This window comes from Balaenoptera borealis (genome assembly GCF_965194805.1).
Source record: "Balaenoptera borealis genome assembly, chromosome: X".
Classification (NCBI taxonomy): Eukaryota; Metazoa; Chordata; class Mammalia; order Artiodactyla; family Balaenopteridae; genus Balaenoptera; species Balaenoptera borealis.
In genome coordinates this window covers 10120248-10146129 of record NC_138881.1, presented here as the reverse complement: position 1 = coordinate 10146129, position 25882 = coordinate 10120248, and the positions used below count along the sequence as shown (strand labels likewise).

Sequence of the window (25882 nt, the reverse complement as noted above, 5' to 3'; positions counted from 1 at the left end):
AGAAAATTCCAGGTTATCTGTTAAAGGGAAGTTCCATGATTCACGGATAGTAATGAGTATTCATATGAATAACAAGTCATGCAGACTCAAATGGCAAAAAAAGCAAGCAAAGCAACAAGACAAAACCCTTAACTTAAATGCAAAACTCCTCTAAATTTACTGTTTGGGGGTAACATGCGACCCCATGTTGGAAAAATAACCTGGTTTGGAGTAAAATGGTTCTGATCTTGCATTACTAATAGGTTATAAAGTAGGAAGAGAGAATTCAGGAAAGACAATGAAAGCTTGTAGTTCCGCCAGGAATTTATAGTTGGTCCATCACTTGCGTATGTTAGACACTCACATTGGCTTTACCCAAATGCATTTGTTCATTGCAAAGAAATGAAGAAGTGTGGATAGATTTGAAGTAGGTGTGAGTGACAACTGGGTTAAATGAAACAATCTAAAAACAGATGAGCTGTACTTCATATGGAAAGAATCGCCAGGTCACGAGGTGGTGAAGCAGGAAGGCCCTTGGACGGGATGCCACCTGACCTCCTCCTTACACAGATGAGGAAACCGGGGTCCAGAGCAGGTGTGGGAGTCGCCTTTTATACTGCTGGGAACTAGATCGCAAGTCTTGGTTCTTTAACCTCCTGCTGTCTCCTTAGATTTCAAATCCAAACGTGTGTGTGTGTGTGTGTGTGTGTGTGTGAAGCTGTGTCAAAGAGTTGGGACTAAAAGTAACATTCAATATTAAACTGTGCTTTTAATATATGTAGTAATGACCCTACATGGCATAACTTGTGGTCTTGGTTAGTTCAATTTGTGATCTTATCACAAGCTTGAATACATATTTTTTTCCTGCCTAAAATGACTAGCCCATAGCGCTTAGAAGGAAAATTCCAGGACAGGGGAGATGAAGAGTTTGGTCAGAAGATGGAGACTGGCAAATGCCAGAACCTCTGAATTGATGTAGAAATCTCTATGGGGAAGAAAATAAAAGCATAAGTAGGTTGGAATCTCTGCCGCTCCATGTGAAGGCCACACAAGATATTGACAGTAAATGTTTGGGGAAAAATCTGAAGGAATTTGCCTCGCTATTTTTTAGTTCACTGACCATGTATGAAATTCACAAGCAATGGCAAATCTATAGAAATAAATAAATAGTAAATTAGTGGCTGCTTGGGACTGAGGGTAGGAAAAGGGATTCATTGTAAATGGGAATGAGGAATCCAGTTGGGGTGATGGACGTGTTCTCAAACTGGATGGTGGTGATGGTTGCGTACCTCAGTAGACTTTATAAAGATCATGGACTTGTACACTTGAAATGGGTGAATTTTACAATATGCGAATTACACCATGATAAAGTTGTTTTTAAAAAAATCATGGGAACTGAAAGCAGTACGATTTTAATCACTCCCCGCCTTCCTGACAAGGCCGCTGAAATGTCCAATGTCTCCACCAAATCATTTAGATGGGGGTAAGAGAAACAATCATGCTTCAACTTCCTACAATTAGATATTCCCTTTAGACTTGTGATGCTTAAGCTGGAAACTTAAGAATCACAAGGAAATTCTTGAGTTTTGTGTCATTTCTAGATGTGAGAGGCACATAGGACTGAAAAGCTGATTTTCAAGTTACTTAGGAAACGCATCACTTTCTTTTCTCTCCAATGAAGGATTTGCTATCTTGGAGTACAAAAATACAAATAACCAAGATCTTGGAACTGGTACTGTGAATGCATGTTATTTCTCTCTGCTGTTAGTCACTGGAGTGGAGTGGGAGGAGGAGACTGGAAATCTGAGATCACACACAGGCACTTTTACTCACAGGACACTTACAGGGTAAGGCTGAATGACAGTGAGGAGTATCGATTCTTTGCAGCTTCTGTAAGAGAGAGAAAAAAAATATTTATGATATGCACAAAGCCTGGACTCTAGCGGTGACGGTGCTCTTTTAAAACAAAATGTGTGATGTTGGCGAATGTTCCTTGGGCTCCCAGGGCAGAGAATCAAAAGGCTCACAAGTGGGCTTTCAGACCACAGAGAAAACTGGAATCAAATGTTCAGCCAGTGGAAAGCTTCCTATTCGGTTTATATTGGGTGATATTATCTGCGACACCAAACAGCAGAGCCCTAAAATAAAACTCGCTGAGGGAAGATTGGATTTTAAAAGCATCAACTCGGTCTCTCAAAATTGATTCTCCCCTTCCGATTTTCCTTTAGCCGCTTAAAATGTCTGTGTAATTTTCTGGAAGGGGATAGATTTTAAAAAATTCTATCAATTCATTGAACGTCAGTATCTTCTTAGCATCATGAAAGAAAAATGTCACTGTAGGTTTCTTATGTAAAAACAGTATCCCAGCAAATGTGACTTCCCATACCATGTGGCTTTCTAAGGCTGCAGTAACAATGCCTACGACCTTGGGCCGATAAACATTTCAGATGCGCGCTCATTGGGAAATACTGTTCACCATAGGGAACACTGTGTGGCCAAAAGCAGAACAGTGTAATCTAATGGTTTATTTAATTTCCCCCAAGTAACCCAAACCTTTCAAATAACTCGAACCCTTGGGGAAAAATCATATTATGGGTTATAATAGTTTTTCTTCCTTCCTTCCTTTGTTCCTTTTTTATCCTGAGTAGGAGAAAGGTCACTTGCCATTTTGTTGAGGTGGAGCTGACTTTTTTTACTTTAGGAGGTAATTAATTACCTGCTTTTGTGATTTCCTGCCCAAATGACTAAAGCGAAGGGGATCTGTGGCAGTGCTGTTCTCTTGGAGAAGCCACGACAAATTGCATTTCTAGCATTAAGTGCTCTTCAGCCCCTTACTATAAGCCCCTTGCCTGGGGAGGACCATGTGACTTGCCCCAGCGGCGGTAGGGGTGGCCCCTGACCGAAGGAGTCAGGGCAGCGAAGAAGAGAAATCAATGGAGAGGAGAAAGAGGACTAGAATTCAAGAGCTGGAGGAAGAATTGAATCAGAACTGATGGTGATGGTGGGGAGGGCCCGTCTGATCCCATCAATTCTTAGTTGCCAAGGGCTGGCGGAAAGCCCCAATAATTGGAGTGGCAGACAGTGTTCCCATTAGAAGCACTAATAGCGCGACAGTGTAATCAAATGAGAATTCCCAGCGGATGGGATGAATGCTCTTGCTTTGCTGGTGGCCATGGAGCCCCGTGTAGCAGTTCTGGGGAGCAATCTGGCACCCCTAGGCAAACTTCCGCGCCACGAGCACTATGACCCGGCCATTCCGCTCTGGTTTACATCACAAAGAAATTCTGCCACTAGCCTTTAAGGGAATGCGGATGAAGATGTTCCCTGCTGTGGAAGGCATGGAAGTGAAGCAGTGGAGGCAAGGTGGGCGTCCAGCTCTAGGAGGGTGGGCGTGTGAATGTAGGGATGGAGTGTCGTGGAATGATGCGGCAGGAGGAATCAGAGTGTGGCAGCCGCGGTGTGGGCCTGTTTGTCCTGCCCGGCCTGCTCTACCCAAGGCTGCCCCCAGAGCCCTCAGCAGCAGGCAATGGGCCCAGAACTCATCGTCAGGGCACAGCTGATTGGACCCGAGTGCTGGAATGAGGCCATCAGATGTCCCCTCTCCAGAAACAGAACTAAGAGACACAGACAAAGAGAGTTGGGAGCCGAGTCACATTCATGACTGAATAAGAAAGAGTAAAGGTTACAGATGCCAGGGGTCCCCTGAGCAGGCCTGGTTCCCACCATTCCTGAGGGCTGTTTGCGTACCATTTTACATCAGTAAAACAGCTAATGTAAAATATCTCAGTATTATATCTATCATCAGTCCTGGGAATGGGCTTTTATCTCTCTTTTCTCTCATCTACAAGTACTTAATTATTACTTGCCAGACAAGAAGAATTAAAGCCACAATGCTTTGGGTCCCTTAGGATTCCAATCCTAGAGGGAAAGAAAGATAGAAGCTACAAGTGTTCATATGTTACAGGGCGCTACGATGACTGAGGCCTCATGCCAATCACCCCTACATGCCAAAACAGGGTGCTACATACTTTCAAAGGGGGTATTAAAAACCACAGTTTGGGACTCTTATTCATCTTGGGGTCTTAATCATGACTTAATTTTAAAAAATGGTAACAGGGAGAGGCCTGTGGAAGCAGCACATGCCCAAAGAGCAGAGGCTATATTTGCAAAATTATTACCCTTCCACTGAGACAGGCCTTAAGTGTGCAATTCCTGTGGACGATATCTGGACGACACGGTAGAAATGGTGCCCTGGGGTCATTTAATGAAGGCATTGCTCAACTGAGCTTCTTCCAGGGGCAGGAGGGCCTTAGTAGAAAGATATAGAAGCTAAGCAGTGCTGGACATAGCCAGCCGTTGGGTACCATCTGACTCAAGGGAACTGCAGTTGGAACAACTCAAAAGAGAAGTCTTCCAGAAATCTACAAATGTGTCCACAAGTCAACCTACATGATCTTCCATGGACAGAGGAAACCAATGTCGGATTACCTTGGTGCCAATCGAGTGAGAACTTTCCTGCTTTTTACCTCACTGTCCTGGCCTCATTTCAATGTGGAAGGAGCCAAAGCTAGACAAGAATGTTGGGGAATGCCCCTTAACCCAGTGCAGGCTTCCCAGGCCGGAAATAGGGGCAAGGGAGAAATTCTGTGGAGTTGGCAGTTTTGACTATTACATGACAATTGAACATTTTAATTACAGATTACAGGTTGTTGTGATTACAAGTGTCCAAGTGATTGGAGAAATTTTCTGAAACTGCTCAATACATTTGCAGACCTGCCTGAGATTTTAATGAAGACCTGGCCCTGGAGAGCTCTTCTGAATGGGCAATGGGGGAAAAGAACAGTTGCTTTACGATTCCTTCCTCTGAGACCTACTTGCTACACTTATCCCCAATTTCTCTTTACTTAAACTGACTTGAATAGATCACATTATTTGAGTCCAAACAATCCTTGACTAAGACAGTCCGTGCTTAGAACCTGAAGAAGAAACAGTAAAAAGGTAAATGCAAGAATGAGGGGTATGAGGTGGTAGGATGGATGTGCCCACAAGGCTGTGGAAAAAATGCTCATTTTCCCTAGAGCAATGCTCAATGGCACTGTATTTATTTGTTCATTTCTGGAAAAAGAAGAAAATATTCACAGCTCCAGTGCAGTCTGTTAGGAGCAGACAAGCCCCTGGAGGAGGACTCATTATTCATCTTAGATGCTAACAAAATAAGCATAGAGTGCATTAGCTTCCTACTGTTGCTGTAATAAATTGCCACAACTTAGTGGCTTAAAACAGCACAGATTTGTTATCTTACAAGTCTGGTGGTCAAAAGTCTGAAACGGGCCTCTCTAGGCTATAAAATCAAGGTGTCAATAGGGCTGCATTCATTCTGGAACCCTTTCCAGATTCTGAAGACTTCCTGTATTCCTTGGTTCATGGCCCCTTCCTCCATCTTCAAAACTCAGGCAACGTAGCATCTTCAAATTTCTCCCTGACTCTCCTGCCTTCCTCTTTCACCTATATGGGCCCTTGTGATTACATTGGGTCCACCCGGATAATCCAGGAAAATTGCTCCATCCTTAACTGAATCACACCTGCAAAGTTACAGGCTCTGGGGATTAGGATGTGGACGTCTTTAGGGGATCATTACTCTGCCCTATCACAGAAGCTAGCTTCTTTAGTTATGTAGTGCTGCATAACAAATTACCATAAACTTAGCAGCTTAAAACAACACACATTTATTATCCCACACTTTCTATGAAGCAGACAGATGAGTATGATTTAACTTGGTCATCTTTTTCAAGTTCTCTGATGAGACCACAATCAAGTGTTGCCCAGGGCTGAGGTCTCATCTGAAAGCTCAGTTGGGAAGGATCCATTTCCTGTGGTTTTTGGCAGGATTAAATTCCTTTTGGGATTGTTGGACCAAGGGCCTCAGTTCCTTGCTGGCAGTTGGCTAGAGGTCATCCTCAGTTCCTTGCCACATGTGCCCCCTCAACATGGCAACTTGCTTCAAAAAATGATCAAAGGAGAGGGACTCCTTTGGCAAGATGGATGGAATGTATAATCTTAGGTAACACAATCATAATCATGGAAGTGATCTTCCATCACCTTTGCCATATTCTGTTGGTTAGAAGCAAGTCACAGGTCCCACCCATATTAAAAGAGAAGGAAATACACAAAGTTATGAACATCAGGAGGCAGGGCTCATCCATGGGGCCATCTTAGATTCTGTCTGCCACACCAACAAAGAAAGATTCATAGCCAATTAACCTACAAGTATCTCAAAAGTAGTGTCCACCCATGACTTCACCTTACACAGAATTTTTTTCTGTCAAGAATGTCAGGAAGAAGCATTGATAAGTATACCTTGTTTAATTTGAAAATGGGAACCATTTTTCAAAATACGTCTATTATATTTACAGCATTTAAATTCTTTGTGTCTATAGTAATTCCCTGTAAGTTGCCTGAAACATAACCTATATTGATTTTAATTTTACCACTTAAGGAGTAAATGAAGTTATCTGAATTGAAATAAAACATTCCAATATGTTATTTAACATTAGGACTGGGGATATGTTTTTCTTCCATTTTCTCTTGCCTATAAGTATTTAATTATAATCTGCCAGACGAGAACAATTAACTCCATAATGTTTTGGATTCCTTAGAATTCCTAACCCTAAGATCCTAGGAGGAAGAAAAGAAGACCTAAGCCATTTAAAAATAGCCTCAACAGGAAGATTAGAATTCAGAATGAAAGATGGCACTTTCAAGTAATCAGATAACTTCTTTTTATGAGGGCTTAAAACAGCTAGGGACTTGAAAAAAAATCCAGTTGGAAGCACATTTAGAGAAGTATTATTTCATAATAAATGCCAAGTGAATTTTCTACTTTAAAAGAGTAATGTCAAATTAGAGTGCCAATATTTTTTAAATGGTTGAATTTGAGAAAAACATCATTTTAATCCCTGTATCACAGTGCTGACCTGCAGAGGAAGATACAGTCTAACCTACCCTAAATCACTCCTATCAAATTTGCCTTTAATTCCTCTCTCTTCATTCCTTTAACAAAAGTCTTTTATTTTTTGATGGTAAGTCCCTTGAAACACGTTTGGGACACCCAGCATCAGGGCTCGCAGGGCATCCTTCGGCACCACATCCCATTTTAAAATTTCATTGGATGGGATTCTGTTGTGGCAAATGAATAACCTCAGATTCTAACGAGGCTTTCAGTATTAAAATCCCTTTCAACAATGAAGCTAAAGTTGGTGTTTGCTTTCTCTTAGAGCAGGATAGCTTGGCACCTTTCTTAAACTGACTTTCCCACTTCATATTTACATGATCTTTTTTTAAAAATAAATTTATTTATTTATTTATTTATTTATTTATTTATTTTTAGCTGCATTGGGTCTTTGTTGCTGTGTGTGGGCTTTTCTCTAGTTGCGGCGAGCGGGGGCTACTCCTTGTTGCGGTGCGTGGGCTTCTCATTGCAGTGGCTTCTCTTGTTGAGGAGCACGGGCTCCAGGTGCGCGGGCTTCAGTAGTTGTGTCACGCAGGCTCAGTACATGTGGCACACGGGCTCTAGAGCGCAGGCTCAGTACTTGTGGCACACAGGCCTAGCTGCTCCGCGGCATGTGGGATCTTCCTGGATGAGGGCTCGAACCCGTGTCTCCTGCATTGGCAGGCAGATTCTTAACCACTGCGCCACCAGGGAAGCCCTTTATATGATCTTAATATTGCAATACATAATCACATTGGCATGCGCTATTGTATACTTCCCTTCTAGACCGACTAAACGATTCCCTTGACTAACTCAGAGATCAATATGAATTTACGTTGTGAAGAGCAATGAGATTTCCTTAGAGACTGGGAAAACAGAACAAAATGAAGCATAAACAAAAAAACACTAAAATATAAAGAAGATATTTTATGTCAAAATTCAAGAGTCTTGCTTTAAAAAAAGTCCAAACAAGTTAACGAAACGATTTTAAACTTCACGAGTAGAAGGAATCAATTCATGAAGGCTTAAAGGTTAGGCTTTTGAAAGGCAAAATAAAGAGGTAATTTAAGGCGATATATGAAAGAATTTTGTGAACTGTAAAATGACATCCTAACAAAACTCAAAAGACTGATGTGTGGTATTTTTATTTGGAAAGAAAGGTGGTAAGGCACAGTGAAAGGGTGTTTGAACTCCCACTTCTAAGGCAAATGCGTGCACACATAAGGGTCTTTCTTCTAACTGAACTTCAGAGTTCTTCGAAGAGATTAGAAAAATATTCTTTTCTGCAAGCTGGTGCATTTCAGCCCTTAAACTCTCTGCTGGTGGACAGCCGCTGTTTATGTAAATAAGAACAGATTAACAGCATTTCTCCAATGACTCTTTGCTCAGTAGAACCTTTCTGCAATTGTAGGGTATTATGAAGCCACTGGGACGCCTTCTATTTTCTCTTCCTACCTGAACCTGGAGATGTGAAAAGAACACAGAGATTTCTGATGCCTAGCCATAATATAAAGTCAGCCTAGCCAATTGCTGGCAAAGCTGGAGGAAAGAATGTTGCCCCTCCTTTTTAGAAAAGTCACCACAGGACTACTTGAAATGGAGGTTTAATGCAGTTGACCTTTCCACTGTTCTAAAGAGAGACTGCAATTATCCACTGTATCAAGCCGTTAGCTGGAGAGAATGGAAACAGCTAACACACAATCAAGCATGCAAACAAGGTCAACACATTACGGCTAAGTGTGATCTGTCATGGACTTCATGAAACATTTGCACTCTCCCCATTGTTGCTGAACCTTGCTTTGCTTCGATAACTGCAAAGAAGAGGAACAGGGTTATTTGTCATTTTTCACTTAGGTTCAAGGGATGCTGAGAAAGAAAATGGGCATAATGAAGCCACCATAGTCATCAGGGCAACAAAGACAGAGGAGATGAATCAAAGAATTCACTTGTCCAGGAGCACTGGCTTGCCTTCTACCTATTGGACAGACGAGGTCTCTCCCACTACCATTTTCCCCTTGAGTGAGGGGTGATACTGCTGATGCAACTATATGCTGCCTACAAGAGATGAACTTCAGCTTGAAGGACACACATAGGATCAAAGTAAAGGAAGGGAAAACGATATTCCGTGCAAGTAGAAACCAAAAGAGAGCAGGGTAGGTATACTCATATCAGACAAAATAGACTTTAAGGCCAAAATGGTAACAAGAAAACAAAGAAGGTTACTATAATGATAAAAGGGTCAATTCATTAAGAAGATATAATAATTATAAATATATATGCACCTAATATCAGAGCACCTAAATATGTTAAGCAAATACTAACAGATCTGAAGTGAGACAAGTTTGGTAGCCAAAGAGGAAATGATGAGAATTTAAGGAAAGGAGAATTTATTACTTACTAAGTAATACGTTAAAGAGTTCACCCTGAACAACTGTATGATCGTACTGTTCATCTTTTCCCATCTGTGATACAGAGGCTCCAAAGATGGCCCTCAATGAATTATACCTTTTGGTACTCACACCTTTGTGTCGTCTTCTCCTGCTGAATCTGGACTAGTTCTGTGACTTACTTTTGACAAACAGAATATTGCAGAAGTGACACTGCATGACTTCCAGGCCTTGGTTAGAAGAAATCTAGAAGCCTTGCAGTGTCCACATGGGTATCTTGGAACGTTCACTCTGCGAGAAGCCAGCTGCCATTTAAGTCCAACAACCCTGTGAGCCCCATGTTGTGAGGAAGCTGGCCCTGTGGGAGAAGCAGCATGGGGAGAGGGAGATTGGCCTGGCCAGCTGCGGTGGTGTCAGCTGTCAAGTCCAGGCGACAACACGTGCATGAAAAAGCCACCTTGGATATCCAGTCCAAATAAGCCTTTATACGGCTCCAGCTCCAGCTGTCATTGAACTGAAGCCACAAGAGCGACAGCAGTGAGAACCATGTGAATGAGTCCAGTCAACCCACAGCCTCATGAGATAAGAAACTGTTTGGTTAGGCCATGACATTTGTTGGGTGGCAGTAGAAAACTGGAACATCATCTGTCCGTAAAGAGTCTGAAAATTATGTTTTTTAAAAACAGGCAATCGAAGGAGTCAAATGGTTTTGAAATTGAACATGTCTCCCTTATTGAGGAAGGGAAAGTATCCAGCCTTATGATTCCCCAGGATACTGGAATGGATACCCACACTTTAAAAAAAATACCTGTCATACAAACATGTGGAAGTGTGGAAAAGGACGCTCTAACTGCCGGAGGTGGGGCTAGCACAGCTGTAACATTAATTATGGGCTTTTGGAGACTGGGGTGACGGGGAAAAGAGCTACAAACTTAAGGGAGAGGAAAAGACCCGCTCAGAGTCTTGGACCAAAAATGCTTCACTACAAAGAAGAATTTTAAGGGCACAATTGGCGGTGCCTTGTGGGGTATGTATTTGAACTTTGCAGAGAAAGGATTAAAGCACATTGTAATTTTAGGTGTAGAATTAAATAGCTTACATACAACCAATGACTTGAATATAAACCTAGGGAGAGACCAAAATTCTTTGAAAAGTCTAATTCACGTTTTACTGAATGCATTTAAGGCTTAGGCTGTGGTTTTCTTTGTGAAGAATATTAAGCTATTCGGTTAAAATCCATATAAATGATGCAGTGATTATCAAAATTAACATTTTAATGAAATTGTCTCATTTCAAGCCCTTTATTTTATTGTATTTTTTAAACCTTTGCAGTAAAATTCCAGGTTAGGCACTCTGATTTAGAAACTGCTACTAAGAGAGTTTTATTGGCATATACTATTTGTTTTTGGTTTGACCTAAATTTTTTGTCCATTTAATTCATTTTTTGCTGAATGAATATTGCCTTTGGCCTTTGAATTACTTAATCTTTAACTAATGGATGAAACTGGTACTTATATTTAAGATTCATAGAGGGCAGCAGGATCTCTTGGGATAAAAATTAAATTATTTTATACACCCGTGTGATACTAAACAGCTCTTGCCTCATACATTCCTTCAATAAGTATTTATTGAGTATCTAGCAGGTGAAAGGCATTTGGGATACAGCAGTGATTTTCAATGGGGAATGATTTTGCCCCGTAGGGGGTATTTAGCAATGGCTGGAGACATTTTTGTTTGGCACAATTGGAGGGTGGCTGTTGCTGGCATCTAGTGGGTAGAGGGCAGGTATGCTGCTAAATATCCTACAACGCACAGGACAGACCCCCAAAACAAAGAATTTTCTGCCCAAATGTCAGCAGTGCTGAGACTGAGAAACCCCGGGCTACATAAGATGTAACCCCCCTGCCCCCAAGGATAACCACCATCCTGGCTTCTAACACCATAGAATAGTTTGATCCCCATTGGGAACTTATATTAATATAATCACGTAAACTATTTATTTTCCTTTCTTCTTTTACTCAGCGTTGTGTTTGAGATACATCCAAGTCGTCACGTGCCATTGTGTGAATGTACCACAATTTCCTTATCCATTTTACCACTGATGGACATTTGGGTGATTTTCAATTGGAGGCTGTAAAGAGTTGCATTGCCATTAACATCAGTCTTGTATGTGTCTTTTGGTGAATATATGTATGCATTATTGTTTGGCATATTCCTAGGAGTGGAACTGCCGGGTCATAGGGTATGCGTGTGTTCAGGCCAACACCCTGTTTTATGTGGCTACATCATTCCTTCCAGATCTCGTGATATCTGTATCTCTTTAATTCTATTGGTTCTAATAGTCTTCCTTTACCTTATTCTTTTACTCTTTCTCAGTGTCTGACTGAGCTCCTTCTATTCTGCCGGCTATTGGAACAAGCTGCGATCCATCAATACATGCTGCCATCTACACACATACTCTTGAGGGCATGTGGAGAAAGTGCCATTATGACTGAAAGACATCACTTTGAATAAGCGATCAATTTATGTCTCACAAAGGAGGGTTTGGAGAAGAATGTCTTAAAGTTACTTAAGAAGTAGTTAAAGCTTTGTCAGCTGAGTGAGGGGTGCAAGAAGGCACAAGCATGCAACATGCAACAGGCCCAGGCTAAATAGTACAAACTCTATTAAAAGTATTGGGAGTCCCAAAGTCCTGGTGAGAGGTTCGTAACGGCTCACCATGACGTCTTTGGAAAGGAGAGGGTTAATCTACATCCTCTCATTCATTTCCGGCTGCTTGACTTGCTTCCAGTATGAAAGCATTCTTCCCATCCTCTTTCTGCCGGTCTATATCTTCAGGGATGTGTTATTTGAAGAGTCCAATACCAAAATTTCCAAAAGCATTCTAGTTGGCTCAGAACATCTGAAGAACTCTCTAAACCAATGGCTATTTACATTTAAATTCACTAAGTAAAATAAAATAAAAATCCAATTCCTCTGTTACACCCGCCACATTTTAAGTGCTCAATCGCCACAATTACAGGCTATCATATTCCATCACTGCAGAATGATCTGTTGGACGATGCTCTTCTAGATGCTTAGCTAGAGATATTTCCCCAAGGACTACCAAGATGATCCTCCTCCAAAATTTTAGCATGATGCCTATCTTATTCTAAAGGAAGGGGGCAGTTTGGCCAGCTGGATCCGATTGTTGGAAGGCAAACAGAGATAGAAATGGTGTCCAGGGACAAGAAATTACGTTGTACAAACCTTGCAGCAGCCCAGTCTCTTGAAAACAAATTTTTCTAGTTTATCCCTCAAATTAAGAAATACTATATTTTTCTAAAATAATATGGTTTCTAAAGATTATAAGTAATACTGTTTCAGTATTTCCCCAAATGTATTCACTGTGCCCAAGTGCACAGAAAACTGGCAAAAACTTTGAATAACACCAACAATCATAAAATAAGAACTAAAGTAAGAGCTAATATGTCCTAAATGATTACCACATGCCAAACATTGTACTACTTATGTTACTTGTGTTCCCTAATTCAAGCTTCCCAATAACCCAGTAAAGAAGGTGTTGTCATGTCCATTTTAGAGATGAGAAAGCTGAGGTTCAGAGAGATCACTTAAAAGGTCCCAGTTCACACACTCAGTAACCGGCAGAACCAGAACATAGATTCTAAATCCAATGTCCTTAATTGTTAAGTTGTTCTGTGGAAATTCTGATACGGGTCTACAAGCACAAAACTTAGAAGGCACCAGAGTGGCATTTTGGCAGCCCTGGTAATGCTTCTAAGGGTGATGAGTATTATTAGTACTTATAAGAAGCTTCTATTTCTCATATGATTTGGGGCAAATCGCATCACCCCACCAGGCTTCACTTCTTTCATCTGGAAGAGGAGGGAGCTTGGACTAAAGTAGTGGTTTCCAAACTGTGCTCCATGCAATCCTTCTGAGACAGGGACACGTGTCAGTGGGAAGAGCTCTGGATACTCCTGTGTCTTTTCAACCAGGAATCCTCCACTGCTTTATGCATTGGGACTGTGGGGTAGGTTTCTGTTGAAGAAAGGGTTCTACTGCTAAAAGCAATAGGAAAACCAATGGATAAAATGATTGCTACTGCTTCATCAAATTCCAATAAGCCTTAGTCTGCAATTCTAAATCCAATTTTGAGTTTCCATGAAGGTGTCCAGCATCCTCGTCTAACTTAGAGAACAAAGGTTTATTGGATTTTGTTGCTTTTCTATTCTTCACGTTTTAAGAATGACAATAATATTGTTTGCAATTTTATATTGCAAATGTAGAGCAATTCAGTAATAATCACAACACCCTAGGAGCTAGGTAATACTATTATCCTCATTTTACTGATAAGGAAATGAGGCCCAGAAAGGTTACAGCACTTTTAATAAAGTCACATGGCTGGAAAGTGGTAGCATTTACTTCCCTGACCCTAGACTTTGGGCTTGGCCAATGCCTGGCTTTGGCCAATGGAAGGAGGTACAGAATGCCAGGTCAGAGCCTACACTTTTAGAGGCCTTGCGTGTTCCTGCTTGCCCACTCATGCTCTCCACTGCCATGTGCATACCATACCCAAGCTAGCCCCCAGTCCAAAGAGGATGAGAGACTTGCGGTGTAGTCCTGAACTGATCCTGCCTCTTCCAGGCAGGCCCTCCCCAACCAGTTTTCAGATGCATGAGAAAGCAATGCTTACTTCCAGACACAAAGGACAAATATTATATGATTCCACTTTTATGAAATAACTGGAATAGGCAGTTTCATACAGGCAGAAAGTAGATTGAGGTGACCAGGGGCTAAGAGTAGAGAGGAATGGAGAGTTTTTGCCTAACGGGTCCAGAGTTTCTGTTTGGGGTGATGAAAGTTTTGGAAATGAGTAGTAGTGATGGTTACATAACACTGTGAGAATAATGAATACCTCTGAACTGTACACTTAAAAGTGGTTAACGTGGCAAATTTTACATTATACATATTTTACCACAATAAAAAAATAGAAATGTTTGTTGTTATAAGACACTGAGATCTTGTGGTTATTTGTTATGAAGCAATAGCTGACTGATACAGCCTCTATCTAATAGTATGATAGCTATTATGTAGAGAGAAGAATGAGAGTTTGATGGGACAATGAATATGAGTAAGAGAAGAAGAAAGAGGGGGAAAATATCAGACTCAACATCTGGTTTGCTAAATGAAATCTCTCCATGTTAAAAATAAATTGGGGGCTGGGCCATGGAAGGAAGAGACTGTTGGGGCAATTACAAGAGACCATTTACCAGTGCCTTATGCCATCTCGGGGTCATTGTCATGGAGGCGCTGCTGTCATGGGTTATGTAAGATGATCAGAGGAATTCGGTAAGCTGGAAACACTTTGAAAACATTAGAAAATTTGAAGCCAACACAAATTTGGAGCCTGCAAGCTTGGAAGAGACTAGAAAGAGACAGGTAGTGTCATCTGCCAAGTTGAAGCTGTTAGAAAGTGTAGTTCATATCCCGAGACAATTCTTGAAAAAAAAAAATCACATTCTTATGCAATTCAAGTCAATTTGCCTTGAGAGCTGCTTTCCATTTCCCTCTTAGTTCCGAAGATATTTATGTTCGATTCTGCTCTCTTTCAGCGCTGACTCCACCTTCCTCTCACCAGCTCTGCGGTGCTCGCTCAATACAAGAATTTAATATATTTTTAAACGATAAAATTAAACAAAGGGCCAGAGACTGTGATGGAATACGTGGCACAATCACAAGTGGGAGGTGGCAGTTGAAACCTTTTTTATACATAGGCTGAGGGGCATGAGATTGTTCAAAAAATGAGGTGGTAGCCAAAAGTCTCAGCAGCAAGCGATGTGATTGAAAAATGGATATAATAATAACAATCGTAACGGTAATAATCATAATAATAGGCCTGTTCAGAGGATTGTTGTGAGGACAAATTATAGATGGGGGAACTGCTTTTAGTATCTTGGAAGAAAGGTGTTATGTAAATTCCAGTTCTTTTTCTTTTAACTGCTTTTCCTTAAAGACTGCCAAAAAAAAAAAAAGAAAAGAAAAGAAAAAAAAAGATCCTAGTGGGTGGATGAGAGCAGGGATTGAGGGAGGAAAGGGAGAGAAAATAATTTAAAGAAGCAAGTGACAGAAGTACTACTTGGCCATAGCTTTGGCTTTAATAATCTTCATCCACCTAGTCGCACAGCTATGTAGGAGGTGGGGTGATTGCGAGATTCTTTCCCTCCCTCTTGCTCCTGGCCAGGAAGTATCTAGATTTTATGCCCATTTTTCTAAGAGCATCTTCTCTATCTTGTTGAAAGGGCTGCTGCCTTCACTTCCATCATTGTGCCCTGCGTTTTTAGCACTGACTGAGAATATTCTCCCCAGGGAACTATAAATGCCGGGTCCCAAGGGCAGATACGGATACTGGGTGCTCGAGGACAGTTAGTGTGCAAAGGCCAGTATGTGCAACTGTTGTTTGAAACTGAGCATTTCAGAAGGCAAGGCGGAAGAGCAGCTTGTTGCAATGAACGGCAAGAGAAGTTAAATTCCTATCTTGGACTCCATGGGGATGGCTGACTTTGCCATGTGAGATGGTAACGAGAAGCTTATGTTTTTCACAACCAGGGCATGAACTGTTTTTCAAATTAATTCATTCAGGGACTTCCCTGGTGGCGCAGTGGTTAAGAATCCGCCTGCCAATGCAGGGGACACGGGTTCGAGCCCTGGTCCGGGAAGATCCCACATGCCGCGGAGCAACTAAGCCCGTGCGCCACAACTACTGAGCCTGCGGTCTAGAGCCCGTGAGCCACAACTACTGAAGCCCGTGCACCTAGAGCCCGAGCTCCACAACAAAGAGAAGCCACCGCGATGAGATGCCCGCGCACCGCAACGAAGAGTAGCCCTCTGCTCGCCGCAACTAGAGAAAGCCCGCGTGCAGCAACGAAGACCCAATGCAGCCAAAAATAAATAAATAAAATAAATAAATAAATTTTAAAAATTCATTCAATAATAACCTATAATGGAAAAGAATCTGAAAAAGAATATATATACACGCATATACATATTTATATATATGTAACTGAATCACTTTGCTGTACACCTGAAACTAACACAACATTGTAAATGAACTATACTTCAATTTAAAAAATGGTTTAAAAAAAGGTAAAAAAATAAATTCATTCAATAACCGTATTTGGGGAAAATGACTTTTTAATCAAGAAATAGAATGCTCTTGTTTCCTTTCTCCTTGGTCTATTTGGAAGCAATCTTGAACCATCTTACTGAGGTATTATATGTTGATCACACCATTTCCCTTCTCAAAATTTCCAATAGCATCTCAGATTCAAATAAGATTCCCAATCTTCTTCTCCCAGTAGGGGATACTCCACTTATATTTCAGTCTTAAAGACCACTGGACTTCGTTAAACAAATGTTTGACAATGCCCTACTATGCATCAAAGACTGTTCTAGGCCATATGGATACACCAGTGAACAAAGAAAAGAATCCCTGCCTGTCTGGGATTGTCATTCTATGGAAGCACCTGGGGCTCAGGCATTTGAGCAGAGGATGCCCTAGCTGGCTGGGAGTGGCCTGGGCAAGCCCCTTCCACCTCTGGCCACCTGTATTCTCATCCAGAAGATGCAGAAACCGGACCGGACCTCAAATGACATGGGTTTCTCCTAGAGACTCAAAGCTGCTTACCCATCCGGTGGATGAGTCCCCTATAATAATCAAGCTGTTTTGTTCAATGTCATTCACCTAAAACTTCCTGCACCCTCTTCTTCCACAACAAATGGTACCCCAGCCTCTTTCTTCAGGACACTCTCCAGGAATCACTCCTTTCAAGTCTTCCCAGATTACCCCATCTGTTTCCAGGCCTACTGATGTCTATGGTAACCTTTCAACATCCACGGACAGCTCTGCAGGGGCGGGAGGAAGGAAAGACTCTGCTTTTCCTTAAAGAAAAGAGGGGACAGAAAAGAAAATTGGGAGAGGGGAGAAATAGCTTGCTTGGCTACTTGGAGTCACGTGGCTCGGACTGCGTTTATCAGAACGTTTCAATAGGCGTGGCCAGGATCCACATGGGGCCAACCAGTGATCACTTATTTCACACCTACTGTATGCTAGGAACTGTGTAAAGCACTTCACACCCAATATTTCTCATGTACTCCTTCAGGTATGTTAGGGATTCGGGGTTATTGTTCTCATTTAGAGATGAAGATACAGAGGCTCTGGAAATTAAAATACTTTGAGCCCAGGAGCCAGAAATAATTAAAAAAAAAATCCTAATTTATCAAAGCACATCTACTCCTGCTGCAGGAGGAGGGTCTTTGCTAGAGACACAGCGGCAGGCTCCACACTGGGCAGACCAGTCACAAGTGGCAGGATGAAGTAGGATGAGGGATGAAAGACGCCTTGACCCACACGTCTTCGCAAACGCTGCTGCCTGCTGTTGTTATTAAACCATGATTGTCATTATGAGTAATTCCTATCTCCAGAGCCCTGAAGGAGAACATTCCAGAAGATACAGAGGAGAGTCTAGCCCAGTGATGGAGTCGGCTCATTTCACTGCTGTGTAAAGAATTGCTCCCCCCCTCCCCGCCCCGTGCACGTTGCATGTTCTCGGAGCTTCTGTCTGAGCTCATCATCCCTGAGGATCCGAGAATAACTCCTGCAGGAGCAGACAGGATGCTCTAAACTGCTGTCAGCCATGAGTCTGGGGAGCCTGGGAGTGTGACGCTTTACAAAGCAGGTTTCTAAAGCAGGATCTTGACACCTGTCTAGGTCGGCAGCCTCCCAGGATGGATTTCAGTCTCCCGGGTCTGACGATAGCTCTCTCTCAGGCCTTGTCAAGTCACGTAACACTGTCTGTTGCCCGGGTGTGCGTCCTCATCGGTATGGTTCGCGTGGGAGACGATAAGGGAACATCGGAAACCATCTGAATTCAAGTCATCAGAGCTATGTCAGCTCCCATTTATTATTTATCACCGACTGCACCAGGCCTCTGCTGGGCTGCTTGACCCTCGTCCTCTCTAATCTTTAAAAGCACTCTGCAAGGTAGGTTTCATTATTTCCACTTTACATGTGAGAAAACAGGCTCTCTTCAAAGAGGTTAAGCATCTTGTCCGAGGCCACACAGCTCACTCGAGGTACAGCCAGGAATCCAACCCAGGCCACCTGCGCCAATGTTCTTTCCCTTTGTCCTTGGGAAAGTCATTATCAGTAATCAGAGCGCCCACATCCCAAAGTTTTGCCTTTCTCTGTTGGCTCATTTGAGCTGCCCACTAAAGATACATGCTGTGTTCGTCTTGACAGGCTGCAGAGCATGTTCCCATATTATGTCTTTTAATCTCCATAATGCCACTGACAGGTAAGTATCACTTCCTCCATTTGGTAATTGACTAAACTGTGGTGCAGAGAGGCTAAGCAATTTGACCACCATACCCAGCAGGGCAGGATTTGACAGCTGTAAAGCAGAGCTTCTGTCGATGTCCTGGAAACACAGAATGGGGACAGAGCAACTCCAGCTTGTGGGAAATAGGAGGACAAATGGTGGAGAGCCACAGGGAAGGCAGCTTTGGAGCTGGATCTGGAAGGATGGGTAAGAGCTTGACAAGGAAAGGGGTTCCCAGGAGCACTGAAGGTGCAAACAGTTCTACAGGTAGGAATGCTTTGGGTCTGGTTAGGGAAGAGTGCATTTCTAAGCGTAACTAGCACACAAGATGGGTGGGTGGTTCTTGAGAGAGAGAGGAGGTGAAAAGGAAGGCTGGGGAGAGCTGAGCAAGACCCTGTTGATGCAAAGAATCCTAGAGAGAACCACTCTTCAGTAGGGGAGTCATTACAGGGGGAGACGATGCTGTCAAATGGTAAGAGCCAGCGGAAAGTATCCTGTGCATAGGAAACCAACGGGAGTTACAGATGAAAGTTTAAATGTATGAGTGCAGTTTGTGTTTTTAGTGGGTGTCTTACAGCAAAGAAAGCTCTAAAATGCCTGTTGCTACTATTAGAATTTAGGAAACCCATTCATTTTTTTCAGAAAGAAGCCAGACACGGAATAAAGGTTTTCAAAACCAAGCAGCCAAATCGGGATCTCATTCATCCATTTATTCATTCATTCACTTTTCTTTTCATTCAAACATTTAGGTACCTGGGACCATACTAGGCTATAGGGAAATGAAGAACATAACAGGTTCCTTGTCCTCAAGAAGTCCACAATCTAGACTGAAAGATTAGTATCATTGCAATGAAGGTGTCATGTAGAAGCATATATGGGTACATGGCGGCATGAAGGGGGAGGCGGTCAACCCTTCCCGGGGAAGAATTTGCAAACTAGGAGATGCTTCAACTGGTCTTGAGGGATGGAGGAGTTTATCAGGCGGGTAAGGAAATGAAGGAACTTTCGGGCCGCGGGAATAACAAGTCCAAAGAAAACAATGTAGGAGAGAAAACCGTGCACTCGGGGGCTGCTGGAAGTCTGGTAAGGCCACAGTAGAGGACAGGCAGGGCATGAGGCTGACCAGGAGTGTGGGTCCCATCACAGAGGGTCTTGAATCTATGTAAGCAGTGTGCACTTTATCTCAGATGGCTGTGACCCTGAGGTGGCTGCTTTAAGTTGGGGGCTGATAGAATCAGTTTTATTTTGAAAGGTTCCCCAGCCAACAGTGCAGGCAAATGTCAGGGGTGTCGGGGAGAAGGTGACTCAGTGATAAAGTCATTGTCATATCCCAGGTAAGGCAGAATGATGGCTTAAACTAAAGATGTGGAGATGGAGCCGAAGAGGAAGGGAGATACAAAAACGATTTGAAGGAAACCTGTGTCCAGAGGCCTCACCTTCTGGATGATGTCTACAAATGAAAAGGTAAAAGGCACAGATGGAATTAGTGAAATGGAAACTACAAATGAGGTTGTTCTGGTGCCAGAAGTAGCTGGGGCTCCCAGGTGTTCCTAGCGGTTAGTGATCACAGCCACTACCTCCCAACCCACATGCATCAGAACTGACACTCTGCAGAGCTCTGCTGGGATTGAACTTGTACTTGAATATCAATAATCAGGCTGTGGTACTGTGGAGAACAGTACGGAGATTCCTTAAAAAACTAAAAATAGAGTTGCCATATGATCCTGCAATCCCACTCCTGGGCATATATCCAGAGACAGCTCTAATTCAAAAAGATACATGCACCCCCATGTTCATAGCAGCACTTTTTACAATAGCCAGGTCATGGAAGCAACCTAAATGTCCATTGACAGATAAATGATAAAGAAGACGTTGTATATATACACAATGGAATACTACTCAGCCACAAAAAAGAACGAAATAATGTCATTTGCAGCAACATGGATGGACCTAGAGATGATCATACTAAGTGAAGTAAGTCAGAAAGAGAAAGACAAATATCATATGATGTCACTTATACGTGGAATCTAAAAAAATGATACAAGTGAACTTATTTACAAAAGAGAAATAGACTCACAGACTTAGAAAACAAACTTATGGTTACCAAAGGGGAAAGCGGGGGCAGGGAGTGGTCAATTAAGAGTTTGGGATTAACGGATACACACTACTATATATAAAATAGGTAAACAACAAGGACCTACTGTATAGCACAGGGAACTATATTCAATATCTTGTAATAACCTATAATACATATGTGTGTGTGTGTAACTGAATCACTTTGCTGTACACCTGAAACTAACACAGCACCTGAAACTAACACAGCATTGTAAATCAACTATACTTCAATAAAAAAAAAGTCAACCAAGGAAGGATTAGAAAAAAATAAGAAGGCAATGGTAAGAGCTCTGAACTCTTGCTCCAGTTGATAACTTTTACATGCATGTTAGGGGAGGGGGGAAAGTATAAAATAGAGAAATGTTATTTCTAACCCTGGCAAGGAATAGCGATGATGCCATTAAAGAAGCTGTGATTCAAAGACGGCATGCACAGAGACAGCTTGTAAACAGCTACAGGACAAAATGTACCTTCTTACCAGGAGGAAGAATCAGGTTAAGGAAGAATAGGTACATAGCCCAAACACAGCTACCTGAAGACAACACCCCAAATCTTATGAAACCTAGCAATGCCCTAATCCTCTGAGAGTTGACAGATTTTCAGTCGACCACGATCATATTTTCATTGATGGGAAGAGGTTGTGGGACTTCTATTAAATTTTTGAAGTGTGCCTTCCATGCTTGAATTTAGCCTCAACCTAGGAAAACAATTTACTCTAATCAATGGCTATAATTTCTCCATGGCAAGGCTTAGTAGAGAAATCCCGTTTTCCTGTCTATTGGGAAATACTGCTTTGAACGTGAACTTGGACCACAGTAACCTTGCAACTGAATTCTGAGACCTTTCTACTTTGTATTAATAGGGCTTATAGGGTGCACTTGGGCTGACTATATGAAGAAAGTGTTTCACTCACAAAAGCTCTCCAATTACTACATGAAGAATCATATAAAGATAACTTTTCAAAAGCAGATATCCATTGGGGTTAAGAACAAAGAAAAAAAAAGCAAATAGAAGTAGTGGGTGGAATCATTTCCTTGCTATAGAACCTAAGAGCATAGCTTAGGTTATTTCCCTCCACATGTCCCCAGATAATAACAGATTAGAGTTTTTGTAGTACCATTGCCTTTTCTTCTTTCTACTTTCAAGGCTATGAAGAACAGAGAGGGTATAGGTTGGTGATCTCCATTTTTAATCATCCCATATTTTCCATTCCTGCCACCAAATGGAAGCTTAACTTCATGTCCAGAACCAGAGTGAATTAAAAAGGATGCAAATGAAAAATATATGCAACAATCTTTTAAAAATATGAACAAATTTTTGTCTCTTACACTAAGTATTTTTTTTTTCTTGAGTTTCATTAATGTCCAAGGGGGATCAATATTCAACTAGGCAAAATAGTAAAAAAGTCCCATAGGGTGGTGAGGGGATAAGAAAAGGTGAATATAAAAACTGAGTTAAAGAGTGAGAGTTTTCAAAATTACTTGATGCCTAATACAAAAATACTATGCATAGAAAAACAATATGAAACAAAATACAGCAAGGTCTGAATGGGTCATAATATGTTGGGAACAATGGTAAGGGATTAGCAGGAAATATAAACTAGGTAGGAGACTATTACTATGTGAATATTATTTTGATAATATTATAAAGCCTTGTTTTTCATATTTGATGAACAGTAGCAACATTAAAATTACCACGAGACATGATTATATAAACACACATTAGGATTTCTTTTAAAAAATGCATTTTCGGGGACCTCCCTGGTGGTCCAGCGGTTAAGAATCCGCCTTCCAATGCAGGGGACGCGGGTTTGATCCCTGGTCGGGGAACTAAGATCCCACATGATGGGGGCACCTAAGCCCATGCGCCACAACTGGAGAGAAGCCGCAACTACTGGGCCCGTGTGCTCTAGAGCCCGTGCGCCACAACTAGAGAAGCCCATGCGCCACAGCAAAGACACGGTGCAGCCCACCCCTGCAACAAAAAAAGCATTTTCTTTGCCCAGATGAGACCTTAATGGCTCCTTTTAAACTCATATAATATGTCTTTAAACATATGCCGTATAGCACTATTAGGGGAAGTGTGAACAGAACAGCTGAAGTAGTCGATTTGCATAGTTAATAACTCACCCTTTACATGCTTTGCTTTCATTCACGTGTAGTTTCTCCGTGTAGATGAACTGCTGTTCATTTAAAGAAAGGGAAATAAGAGCCCTCCATGTAGATCGCAGAAAATGATTAAACAGGAATGGTACTTCGAGCTTCAGTTTGAAATGTGGCTAGCTGGGTCACCCTTCACCTTCCAAGTTGTGCCAGATCCTAACCTGGGCCGGGTCTGCTGCTTGAGGAGACTTGGGTGGGGGTGGCTGCGGCTTAAGATTCCATTCTGGGGCTTCCCTGGTGGCACAGTGGTTAAGAATCCTCCTGCCAATGCAGGGGACACGGGTTCGAGCCCTGGTCCGGGAAGATCCCACATGCCATGGAGCAACTAAGCCCGGGCGCCACAACTACTGAGCCTGCGCTCTAGAGCCCGCGAGCCACAACTACTGAAGCCTGTGCGCCTAGAGCCCATGCTCTGCAACAAGAGAAGCCACCGCAACGAGAAGCCCGTGCACCGCAACGAAGAGTAGCCTCCACTCCCTGCAACTAGGGAAAGCCCGCGCACAGCAACGAAGACCCGATGCAGCCAATAAATAAATAAATAAATAAATAAACAAACAAAATAAATTTATTAAAAAAAAAAAAAAAGATTCCATTCTGCCTGAGTGGAGTAGCGAGGGCACCAGGGGAAGCCCCCTGCTGCCCTCTCAGCTACCTAGATGCGAAGATGAGCCAGGTGTGGGAGGTCTCGTTCAAGCCTGGGCCCCTCAGAGCACTGCCGTCCAGTCTATGGCTAAGCGCAGTTCTAGAATCTCCTGATTTCGAATCAGGATCTGAGAAATGTTGGTGAGTGGGTCCCCCATGGATACCTGAGACAAAATAAATGTTAGGGCGACAGCAAGAGCCCCACAACTATTTTGAATCCTATACTGTATGTCCCCAGCACTGCTCTCTGTATAGTGTATGTAGATACACATTTAATTCACATCGGAAAGATTTTAATCAGTGGCCTGAGACAGGTTTCTTATAAGATGAAGCTCAAAATTAGCTCATTTTTATGCATAATACTAATTAAATATACACTTTGTCAAATATAAGGAACTAGGCTACACAACTGCAGGCATATCTTCCTAAAACAGATCATTTTGACCTTTTTTTGTGGCCTGATTACACAATTGCCCCACATATTGGTGTGCAAAGATTTACTGTTGGTGGTTTTGTGTGAAAGGCACTAATTCAATTGAGAGTTAAACCCATGTGATGATTACTATGGGAGGCCACACTGTTTATCCCGACAGCATGATGACATGGTCTCCAGTGCAGAGTCCATGACTTAGTAACAGACAACTCTGAGCAACGTAAGCTTTTCTACTCACTGAAATTATTTCCGCCGACTCCAGTTGGCTCATCTCATTGACTGGCACCATCACTGACCCAGAGCAAAAGCTTGAAACTTGAGGGGACTTATACTGCATGCCTCACTGCTCCTCAATCTCCGCATCAAATACACTGCCGAGTCCTAGTGATCCTTCCTCTGTGACACACTTTGCTCTACTCCCAGGATGACTCTGGTCCAGTCCTCTGGCTGTTACTTCTCACCTGGTCTCTTCCAAGAACTTCTAATGGCTTCTCTGTTTCCATCCTTGTCTCCCTTACTCCATTCTCCATGAAGTGCAGCCAGAGTGATACTTTAAAATGCAAGTTGGATGATCTGACTCTACTGTTTAAAACTTGCCAATGGTTTCCTCTTTTTCGTAGAATAAAATCCAGACTTCTTTTCATGGTCTAGATCAAGGGTCAGCATACCTTTTTTGGAAAGGGCCAGATAGTCAACGGTTTAAGCTTTGTGGGCCAGGTGGTCTCTTGTTACTACGCCCCCCTGCAGTTGTAGCACAGAAGTAACCACAGACAATATGTACACGCACATGTGTGGCTATGTTCCAATAAAACTTGATTTACAAAAACAGGCAAGGGTCCAGATTTACTTACTTACTTACTTACAGGGAAGTAAGTCAGAAAAAGACAAATACCATATGATATCACTGATATGTGGAATCTAAAATATGACACAAATGAACTGATTTACGAAGCAGAAACAGACTCACAGACTTAGAAACAAACTTACGGTTACCTAAGGGGAAAGGGGGTGGGGGAGGGATAAATTAGAAGTTTGGGATTAGCAGATACATACTACTATATATAAAATAAATAAACAACAAGGACCTACTGTATAGCACAGGGAACTCTACTCAATACTCTGTAATAACCTATAAGGGAAAAGAATCTGGAAAAAGATATATATATATATATATATATATATATAAACTGAATCACTTTCTTGTACACCAGAAACTAACACAACATTGTAAATCAACTATACTTCGATAAAAAATTAAAAAACAAACAAACAAGCAAACAAAAACAGCGAACAGGCCAGATTTGGCCCGTGGGCCACAATTTGCCAACTCCTACTCTAGAAGACCCTCCATCACCCACCCAGTTCCTGTCTCTCTCTCTGTCTTTTCACACCACTTTTCCCTCTGTGGGCCAAGGACAGCCACGATGTTCTTATTTCTCTTCTCCAAACACCCTAAGCTCTTTCCCTACCTCCACTCTTTGCCTGGTTGACTTTTCCCACCCTCTCAGTCACAACTTAAATGTCACAGCCTCATTGAGGATTTCCCTGAGTCTCCTATTCCTATGCCATCATTCTCCCTTACAGTGCCCTGTTCTTTTCCTTCATGGCACATGACATCATTTGTAATTATCTATGTGTTTGTTTGTCTCACCTCTTACTGTCCACCTTCCTCACTAGACCATGTGCTTGAGGAGGGAAGGGACCAGGTTGCCACCCCATAACCAGCACCTACTGCCATGCCTCGCACACAGTGGGTGCCTAATAAATATTTACTGAATGAATACATTTCATCTCTT

At 42.2% G+C, this 25882-nt stretch overlaps 1 protein-coding gene across 4 annotated transcripts in view; it reads right to left on the bottom strand.

Moving 5' to 3' along the window:
- FRMPD4 (FERM and PDZ domain containing 4) overlaps positions 1 to 25882 on the bottom strand; it is a 525557-nt gene that overhangs the window by 45563 nt on the left and 454112 nt on the right. For all 4 annotated transcript variants that reach the window (XM_082375456.1, XM_082375459.1, XM_082375457.1 and 1 more), the window contains one exon: positions 1824 to 1869. In XM_082375456.1, coding sequence (XP_082231582.1) covers positions 1824 to 1869 — 46 coding nt within the window. The remainder of the gene's footprint in view (positions 1 to 1823; positions 1870 to 25882) is intronic.